A 10,680-nucleotide genomic window follows, 5' to 3' on the forward strand; every position below is an offset into this window, starting at 1 on the left:
AGAGGGCCCAGAGATACCTCTCCGACAATCGGAGTGACAAATCCTAATCTCGAAATACGCCAACCCATCATTTACCTTTGGAGACACCTGTAGAGCTCCTTTATAATCACCCAGTTACGTTGTGACGTTTGGTAGCACACAAAGTGTTCCTCCGGCAAACGGGAGTTGCATAATCTCATAGTCATAGGAACATGTATAAGTCATGAAGAAAGCAATAGCAACATACTAAACGATCGGGTGCTAAGCTAATGGAATGGGTCATGTCAATCACATCAATTTCCTAATGATGTGATCCCGTTAATAAAATAACAACTCTTTGTCTATGGTTAGGAAACATAACCATCTTTGATTAACGAGCTAGTCAAGTAGAGGCATACTAGTGACACTCTGTTTGTCTATGTATTCACACATGTATTATGTTTCCGGTTAATACAATTCTAGCATGAATAATAAACATTTATCATGAAATAAGGAAATAAATAATAACTTTATTATTGCCTCTAGGGTATATTTCCTTCAGCATTAAGCATAGAAAAGTCATAGCAACATCAATCTCAGAACATAGTGGATACTAGGGATCAAACCCTAACAAAACTAACTCGATTACATGATAAATCTCATCCAACCCATCACCGTCCAGCAATCCTACGATGGAATTACTCACGCACGGCGCTGAGCATCATGAAATTGGTGATGGAGGATGGTTGATGATGACGATGGCGACGAATTCCCCTCTCCGGAGCCCCGAATGGACTCCAGATCAGCCATCCCGAGAGGTTTTAGGGCTTGGCGGCGGCTCCGTATCGTAAAACGCGATGAATCCTTCTCTCTGATTTTTTTTCTCCCCGAAACCAAATATATAGAGTTGGAGTTGAGGTCGGAGGAGCTCCAGGGGGCCCACGAGGTAGGGGGCGCGCCCCCACACTCGTGGACAGGTGGTGGGCCCCCTGACCTTCATCTTTTGCGAGGATTTTTTATTATTTCTGAAAAGTTGCTCCGGGAAGTTTTAGGTCATTCCGAGAACGTTTTTTTTCTGCACATAAATAACACCATAGCAATTCTTCTAAAAACAACGTCAGTCCGGGTTAGTTCCATTCAAATCATGTAAGTTAGAGTCCAAAACAAGGGCAAAAGTGTTTGAAAAAGTAGATACGACGGAGACGTATCAGGCGGCCCCGCGGACCGATTCCGCCCGCAGATTTGGCCAAATCCCTGGCGGCAGGCGGGCGGAAGCAAGGGCGGTCGGCGGCGGAAGGAGGGGGAAAACGCGCGGGCTGAAATCTCCCTCCCGCCAACTGCTTTTGTGTAATGCAGGGCACTGCAGCCGCGAGGGGGAAACCCGCGTATTCCCGGGTTGGGGTCGGGATTTTGCCGCGCCCCTCAAAATTTTTTACGGGTCGGGGCAGGATGCGAGGTCTGAACGGGCAGGTTTTTCCGTCCCTACCCACATTTTGGCGGTTATTTTGCGGGTCGGGGGCGGATGCGGGGTCTGCTAGAGTTGCTCTAAAAAACAAATCATAATTTGGAATATTTCCAAACCAGTCAACCTGATCCCTAGACCACGACCATGTTAGACGCGAACCATGCCGCTGTTGACATCTCGCCGCCACCGCCAGAGATATTGATATTCACCGCTTGCAAGACTGATTAAGTAAATCCGAAGATGCAAAACATAGATTAATTTTAAAAAATCAGAATTTTTTAAATTTCGGATCGTGTGTTGCACTTACATAACTACTACTAGTTCTCAAAAACAAAAACAAAATGTTAAACCAACCCAAAACGGTTGGCTCGAAAGTTCATTGTGAAGAACATGTAAAGCCCAAAGATCCGACGTCCAACTAGTGAGAGCTCAAAGTGGCCCAATTATCAGTGGATAACGCAACCCTGAAAATGTTTGAGAGGCTTCTGGAAATCCGTGGTGTAGTAAGCGGCTAGGCGGTAGCCACCGATGCCTGCGACGCCGGCGGCCAGCCCCGGTTGCGCTGGGCTGCCGGCGCAACCTCCGACGAGCTCACTCCCCGGATTTGAAGGCCCCCCTAGCCGGCTGGGCGTTCGGAGGCCGGCATGGGTCGTCCGCACCGAGGTGAGCTGAACTTTTCCCCCTTTGTCCCATTCCTTCTGCTCTGTTCCCGTGTCCGCAATTCGTCGAACAATTGATAGGCTGGAAGCACATAGTTTAGACCTTTAGCAACAGTAGCTCGTATTCTCTTCACGGGACTGCTTTGGCTGCAAGGCGTCTGTGAATTGTTCATCTATGTAGTGTGGTCTGGCAGCGTCCCGTTGAAGAGCGGTGCAGAAGAAACAAGAAAGGGTGGGGAAAAAATAGCAGGAATCCAAAATGAAAGGTGAAATAAACAGAAAATTAGGCAGAGCTTGTATTTTTGTTCTCGCGGCCTTTTAGAACAGTGAGGTGGAAGTGGAACTGCTTGTACTTCCAGGTAGTTTTTGGGATATTATGGTAATGGTAAGGCTGAGAAGCATGGAGAATGGATGTTGCACAAGTTGCCCGAGTGGCTGAGTGGGTGGGGGTAAGCAGCATTGCAGAATGAGTAAGTCATGCAATCCGGTAGGAGTGGCCAGTTCATGTGCAAATATTGCGGTAGACAACTTCAGTTATGCATCAAATGCTTGTTTACAGACAGAATAACCAGAGTTACATGTAAACCTTGGATTGATTTTTCAGAGGAAAAGGCCCATTTCATTGAGCTGAAACCAAATAGTTTACATGAACGCACTCGGGAGTAGGCTGACATGCCAAATCCAGTGGAAACTAAGTACTCTACTAGAAATTACAGCAAGGAAAACAAGCAATGCCCAAAGTTCAGGGAAGGGAACAGGCTACATTCTTTATGGGTTCGGAAAATATGACCATTGCACGACACACAGCACAAGTACGAAATCAGAACACAAGCCAGTGCCTTCAAGGTCCCAGTGGACTCTTGAGCCAGACGCTGTCTTCAAGCAGACTGCGGGAGGATTCCTGTGCACACTTCGCTAACCCAGCAATGTTGGCTTCCCAAGCAGCAGCAGCCTTAGGCCGGCAGACCAGATAGCGACGACAGCTTCAGCCACCACCCACTGCCCAGTTAGCCTGGATTTGGCCACGTCAGTGGAGGTGGGCTCCTGGCCAGCACCCATAAAGAACTTGTGATCTCCAGAATGCACTCTTTTGCATGATCGGAGCATAGAATTGCCCACTGAGAGCATGCTACAGCTATGCCCTTCAGAACTATCTGCACACCAAGCCATGAACATCTGTTAAAGCAGAGTTCATTTCTATGTTTCCTGAGAGCCCATAAGGTTGCAGCATGAACAAGGTTGATTGCCTGATGTTCTTGTTACTAACCCACCACTTAGCAACATACTCAAAGTCCACAGAACAGTTAGTCCCAAAGAGGGTCTTGATACCTTGGATTGTTGGCACGGTGATTCTTGTGACAGAACCACAGAAGACAAAACATACTCATGGTCGAGTTTACACTGGATAAATAAATTAAACAAAGTATCAATACGACGATGTATTATCTTGCCGCTTCCCTTGTGATCCTCCACCAAGTTCAGGGTATAGGAGGTTTTCACCTTGCAGGAGAAATGAGAAATAGCCAGATAGGACACCATGTCAGGCCAGATATACATTAGATGGTGCAAATAATTGAACATTGTGTGTCATTCTTTCACTTATTAATTGGTCAGTCCTCTGTTTTCTTAGTTGTGACCATGATGCAGTCTAATGTTAGGAGAGAAAGACCAAAACGACCTGATCCTCCATGCACCATCTGCAAAGGCACTGGGACAATAAATTGCCGCAACTGTTTCGGTAGAGGTGTCTATTTTACTCCCAAGCTATTTTCTCTTGCTAGTATGTTGATCCGTACTATCAGTTCTCATGAAAATCGGGCCTGAAATGTGCAGGAAGAATAAATCATGTCGATCTCGCCGTGCTCCCCAAGGGAGAATGGCCGCAATGGTGAGGACACCCCTACTCATATACGTCTAGCATACTGAGGTACTGAACACTGGCACATCCCTCTAACATAACTTTCAATTGTCAGGTGCCAAATATGCGGGGGTAGCGGCCTAGATTACTGCCACCGGTGCCATGGAACAGGTGAATATCGAGAACCCATGGGCTTTCACTTCACAGTCAATAGGAAATGAGTGTCGCACAGGCAGTGTTGGAAGGCCGGCCAAGTCAAATGGTCAGGAAAAAAAATGTCCCATTGAGGCCATAGGATTAACATTTGAATGAGCTGTGTGAAGTTACTGTGAAAACTTTGATCTTATGCTAATGCTGCAGAATTTTCTTGCCAGCAAAGAAACATTAGATGTAGATTATGATCAGAGGCTAAGGGTCTTCAGTTTTATCAACCGGCTAAATTTGTGTATGAATGACAGTGTGCATCTGAATGCTTTGTTCGAAAGAAGATGCCGATTTACCGCATCTGAGCACGTTACATAGGCATGCTGCATTTGTGTTGTAACCCATCGTTCCAAAGTTGAGCTTTCTACAGCTAAAACCGTAGATGGTTGTTTTGGTACAACAGTGTAGAAACAGGTTTTATTCCGTTTTCCTGATACAAGAGGATTTGTAGACTGCTATGCTTGGATCAGAAAACTGAGAACAAGTATTGGGGTGATGTGGTGTTTGGATATTTTTAGATCAGAGTTGCTAATGCACAATTGTTTCAATATTTGTAGAAGTACGGATGAGTGGCAGAAAGGTAAGGCACTGCCCCAGCGTTGTATCATGAACTGCAGGTCTGAAACCGTAAGCTGTGAGAGACTGAGAGCGCAGACCACAGCGTAACAGATCTCCGGGGGAATGCTTTGCACTCGGGATATAGAAGGTGGATATGTCCACGGCCGGTGTTGTCCATCAGGATCCCCTTCGGCCTCTTCACTGACATGTCTGCTGAATGAAACAAAGCTATCACTGCCCACCAGTGAGCGCCATTGCCTTTGCCTGCATACAAACATGGACTGAGCGATGGACTTGACAGGAAGCCGCTAGGATCTCGGCCACTCGCTTCTGCCGGCGGCTTTCTGTTGATTTCTTTTCTTCAACACATCCTATTCTTCACGTCGTTAAAATACGCCTCGAGTGCTGCGTACCAGGTTTTTTTGCCCCATATTTAACTTTACAGTACACTAGTATAAACAGTGGATTTCCCTGGAATGCATCAAACCGGAAAGCGTACTATCTTCCCTTATTTTTGAACTTGTTTCGCTTCTGAAGTTGATGCAAAATGCTTTTCGTTTCCAATGTATCATCTGAAACCAGTTAGGGCTCCACTGTTCTATCATCCCTTATTTTTGAACTCGTTTCGCTTCTGAAGTTGATGCAAAATGCTTTTCGTTTCCAATGTATCATCTGAAACCAGTTAGGGCTCCACTGTTCGAAAGCCGTGTATGCTGGAACAGTGGGAGCAAGGAACAGGATGTGCAGCTGCATCGCCTCCGGTAGCGCCGAGATGCGGTCGGCTGCCTCCACCGCCGCGCCGAAATGGATGGATGGATCTTCTGCCGGCAGCCGCGGCCTCTTCGCGGTGGCGGCGCCGTCGGATTCCAGCGACATTGTCCTCCCCAGTCCCCTCTGCACTCACTCGCTCGCTCGCTCGCGCTGCTGCCGACTGTGCTGGTGGGATGTTGAAAGGGCCGGAGCGGGAGAGTCAGTGACTGGGGAGAGCAGCGGCGGCGCGCGGCGCGGGAGCAGCAGGCGGCGGGGAGGCGGGGCAGGCGAGCAGCTGAGCAGCGGCGGCGCGTGGCTGGCTGGCTTGTCCTCCGGTAGGGAACTCGGAATGGACTGATGGACTGGACTGGAAACGGGGGCTGGCTAGTGGTGCGTTCGTGCGTGGGCTGGCGCTGGATTGGGCCTTGATGGGCTACTGGATGGCTGCGCCGCAGGCCGTATAAAAATATCACTATCACAACTATCACAACAATTTGGTGCAGCTCAAAAAAAAACAATTTGGTACCCCTCAACAAGAAAAGAAAAACAATTTGTTAACTTATCTAAATGCCTAAGAAATGTTGCCTTCTCTAGAAAATTGTGAACTGCCAGCAGTATCATTTTCTTATAACTTTACTTCCTCTTTATTAACTACCTCCATAGCCTAATACGAGACGTTATTGCATTTGAAATGCAATAACGTCTTATATTATGGTGCGGAGGGAGCAGTAAGCAGGTTTACATATTTGATCAATAGAGGAAGTAGCTTATAAGGATCATCTTCAGCCCACTCATTACAAAATGAAGATACGTAGCTATTTTGGTTAATTCATGTGCAACAACATTAGCTTCTCCCGGACAATACTCAAAGGATATAGAGACGAATTCACACGCCAGGTGATAACAATTATCAATGATGGCAGCAACATTACCAGTAAAATTGCTAACATATCTGCCACAATGTTAAATAAGAATGGTGACATGCGGTCCCCTTGCCTGAATCTCTTCAGGGTTTGAAAATAATGACCACTGACCTTAACTCAGCACTCACAACTTGAACATAAGAAGCCACTTGTTTCCTCCATTTATCCGCAAAACATTTTATGCAAAGGGCTTGTTGAAGAAAAGACCACTTTATTTTGTCATAGTCTTATTCAAAATCCACTGTAAAGATAACTAGATCGAGTTTCTTAGGCCCTGCTTGTTTTAGTTTTGCTTGAATTTTAATCACCTGTGGATTTGCTTTAGTGGCAAAGCTGATTATGCGAATCAGCTTCGCTACCGAAGTACACTTTGACGTACTTTAGCCAATTGCACTAAAAATGGCCTGAATCCAGCTTCACTAGCAAAGCTCATTTGAAATAGCTGTTCGTTTCAGATTCCATATTCAGCTTCGCTGGTAAAGCTAAATCTAGTCCCAAAATCCGAAACAAACAGGACCTTAGTGTGGAGCCCATGGACCGTCTCATGAAGGACCACCACTCCCTCAAGAATATTGCGACCATGCATATGAAGGAAATATGCCCTAGAGGCAATAATAAAGTTGTTATTTTATATTTCCTTATTCATGACAAAGGTTTAGTATTCATGCTAGAATTGTACTGATCAGAAACTTAAATACATGTATCAATATATAAACAAATACCATGTCCCTAGTAAGCCTCTACTATACTAGCTCATTCATCAAAGAAGGTTATGGTTTCCTAACCATAGACATGTGTTGTCATTTGATAACGAGATCATATCATTAGGAGAATGATGTGATGGACTAGACCCATCCGTTAGCTTAGCATATTGATCATTCAGTTTTATTGTTATAGCTTTCTTCATGTCAAATACATACTCCTTTGACTATGAGATTATGCACCTCTCGAATACCGGAGGAATACCTTTGAAGGAAATATGCCCTAGAGGCAATAATAAAGTTGTTATTTATATTTCCTTATATCATGATAAATGTTTATTATTCATGCTAGAATTGCAATAATCGGAAACTTAGTACATGTGTGGATACATAGACAAATAGAGTGTCCCTACTATGCCTCTACTTGACTAGCTCGTTAATCAAAGATGGTAAGTTTCTTAGCCATAGACATCTGTTGTCATTTGATGAACAGGATCACATCATTAGAGAATGATGTGATGGACAAGACCCATCCGTTAGCTTAAGCATAATGATCGTTTAGTTTTTATTGTTATTGCTTTCTTCATGACTTATACATGTTCCTCAGACTATGAGATTATGCAACTCCCGAATATCGAAGGAACACATTGTGTGCTATCAAACGTCATAACGTAACTGGGTGATTATAAAGATGCTCTACAGGTGTCTCCGATGGTGTTTGTTGAGTTGGCATAGATCGAGATTAGGATTTGTCACTTCGTGTATCGAAGAGGTATCTTTGGGCCCTCTCGGTAATGCACATCACTATATGAGCCTTGCAAGCAATGTGACTAATGAGTTAGTCACAGGATGATGGATTATAGAACAAGTAAAGAGACTTGCCGGTAACGAGATTGAACTAGGTATGATGATACCGACGATCGAATCTCGGGCAAGTAACATACCGATGACAAAGGGAACAACGTATGTTGTTACGCGGTTTGACCGATAAAGATCTTTAGAATATGTAGGAGCCAATATAAGCATCCAGGTTCCGCTATTGGTTATTGGCCGGAGATGTGTCTCGGTCATGTCTACATAGTTCTCGAACCCGTAGGGTCCGCACGCTTAACGTTCGATGACAATTTGTATTATGAGTTATGTGATTTGATGAAACCGAAGTTTGTTCGGAGTCCCGGATGAGATCACGGACATGACGAGGAGTCTCAAAATGGTCGAGACATAAAGATTAATATATTGGAAGGTTATGTTTGGACACCGAAATGGTTTCGGAAAGGTTCGGGCATTTTCTGGAGTATCGGGGGTTACCGCAACCCCCCCCCCCCCCGGGAGTTAATGGGCGTTCATGGGCCCTAGTGGAGAGAGGAGGCGGCGGCCAGATGGTGGTGCCCCCCCAAGCCCAAACCGAATTGGACTAGGGTTGGGCCCCCCTTTCCTTCTCTTCTCCCCCTCCTTCCCTCCTTCTCCTTGTGGGAATAGGAAAGGGGGGGGCCGAATCCTACTTGGACCGGGAGTCCAAGTAGGACTCCCCCCATGGCGCGCCCCCCTTGGGCCGGCCACCTCTCCTCCCCCTTTATATGCGTGGGAGGGGGCACCCCAAAGGCACACCAAGTCTTCTCTTAGCCGTGTGTGGTGCCCTCCTCCACAGTTACACACCTCGGTCATATCATCGTAGTGCTTAGGCGAAGCCCTGCGCTGGTAACTTCATCATCACCGTCGCCACGCTGTCGTGCTGACGGAACTCTCTCTCGGCCTCAACTAGATCAAGAGTTCGAGGGACATCATCGAGCTGAACGTGTGCTGAACGTGGAGGTGTCGTACGTTCGGTGCTTGGATCGGTTAGATCGTGAAGACGTTCGACTACATCAATCGCGTTACTAAACGCTTCCTCTTTCGGTCTACGAGGGTACATGGACACACTCTCCCCTCTCGTTGCTATGCATCTCCTAGATAGATCTTGCGTGATCGTAGGTAAAAATATTAAAATACTGCGTTCCCCATCAGTGGCATCCGAGCCAGGGCTGTGCGTAGATGTTATATGCAAGAGTATAACACAATGAGTTGTGGGCGATAATAGTCATACTGCTTACCAACGACGTTTTACTTTGTTTCGGTGGTATTGTGGCCCGGACCGACATTACATGGCCGCGTTCATGAGACTAGTTCTACCGACGTGCTTCGCACACAGGTGGCTAGCGGGTGTCTGTTTCTCCAACTTTAGTTGAATCGAGTTTGACTATGCCCGATCCTTGTTGAAGGTTAAAACAGCACACTTGATGAAAAATCATTGTGGTTTTGATGCGTAGGTAAGAACGGTTCTTGCTAGAAGCCCGTAGCAGACACGTAAAACTTGCAACAACAAAGTAGAGGACGTCTAACTTGCTTTTTGCAGGGCTTGTTGTGATGTGATATGGCCAAGACGTGATGATATATAAATTGTTGTATGAGATGATCATGTTTTGTAACAGTTATCGGCAACTGGCAGGAGCCATATGGTTGTCGCTTTATTATATGAAATGGAATGGCCATGTAATTGCTTTACTTTATCACTAAGCGGTAGCGATAGTCGTAGAAGCAATAGTTGGCGAGACGACAACGATGCTACGATGAAGATCAAGGTGTCAAGCTGGTGACGATGGTGATCATGACGGTGCTTTGGAGATGGAGATCAAAGGCACAAGATGATGATGACCATATCATATCACTTATTTTGATTGCATGTGATGTTTATCCTTTATGCCTCTTATTTTTCTTAGTACGACGGTAGCATTATAAGATGATCCCTCACTAAATTTCAAGGTACAAGTGTTCTCCCTGAGTATGCACCGTTGCTACAGTTCGTCGTGCCGGGACACCACGTGATGATCGGGTGTGATAAGCTCTATGTTCACATACAACGGGTGCAAGCCAGTTTTGCACACGCAGAATACTCGGGTTAAACTTGACGAGCCTAGCATATGCAGATATGGCCTCGAAACAGTAAGACCGAAAGGTCGAACATGAATCATATAGTAGATATGATCAACACAATGATCTTCACCATTGAAAGCTACTCCATCTCACGTGATGATCGGACATGGTTTTGTTGATATGGATCATGTGATCATTTAGATGACTAGAGGGATGTCTATCTAAGTGGGAGTTCTTAAGTAATATGATTAATTGAACTTTAATTTATCATGAACTTAGTACCTGATAGTAGTTTGCATGTCTATGTTGTTGTAGATAAATGGCTCGTGCTACTGTTCCTTTGAATTTTAAGGCCTTCCTAGAGAAAGCTAAGTTGAAAGATGATGGTAGCAACTACACGGACTGGGTCCGTAACTTGAGGATTATCCTCATTTGCTGCACATAAGAATTACGTCCTGGAAGCACCGCTAGGTGCAAGACCCGCTGCAGGAGCAACTCTGGACGTTATTAACGTCTGGCAAAGCAAAGCTGATGACTACTTGATAGTTCAATGTGCCATGCTTTACGGCTTAGAATCGAGACTTCAACGACGTTTTGAACATCATGGAGCATATGAGATGTTCCAGGAGTTGAAGTTAATATTTCAAGCAAATGCCCGAATTGAGATATATGAAGTCTCCAATAAGTTCTACAG

The 10,680-nt window shown here is 45.5% G+C and overlaps 1 protein-coding gene across 1 annotated transcript; it reads left to right on the plus strand.

The window, feature by feature from the left end:
• The first annotated feature begins 1,803 nt into the window (after positions 1–1,803).
• Positions 1,804–4,444, plus strand: LOC125539659 (chaperone protein DnaJ-like). The gene is made up of 4 exons (XM_048703161.1): positions 1,804–2,086; positions 3,730–3,826; positions 3,916–3,970; positions 4,056–4,444. Exons 1-4 carry the CDS (start codon positions 1,952–1,954, stop codon positions 4,159–4,161), a joined length of 393 nt encoding a protein of 130 aa, XP_048559118.1. The 5' UTR covers positions 1,804–1,951; the 3' UTR covers positions 4,162–4,444.
• The last annotated feature ends 6,236 nt before the right edge of the window (positions 4,445–10,680 follow it).

This window comes from Triticum urartu, chromosome 2 (genome assembly GCF_003073215.2).
Source record: "Triticum urartu cultivar G1812 chromosome 2, Tu2.1, whole genome shotgun sequence".
In the NCBI taxonomy this organism is placed as follows: domain Eukaryota; kingdom Viridiplantae; phylum Streptophyta; class Magnoliopsida; order Poales; family Poaceae; genus Triticum; species Triticum urartu.

Bases quoted from the DNA above. Each gene is read 5' to 3' on its own strand.
- LOC125539659 (XM_048703161.1), top strand. From the start codon at position 1,952: ATGCCTGCGACGCCGGCGGCCAGCCCCGGTTGCGCTGGGCTGCCGGCG. The intron at 2,087-3,729 runs GTGAGCTGAACT...ACCATGATGCAG, and splicing joins CATGGGTCGTCCGCACCGAG to TCTAATGTTAGGAGAGAAAG. The intron at 3,827-3,915 runs GTGTCTATTTTA...TGAAATGTGCAG, and splicing joins CCGCAACTGTTTCGGTAGAG to GAAGAATAAATCATGTCGAT.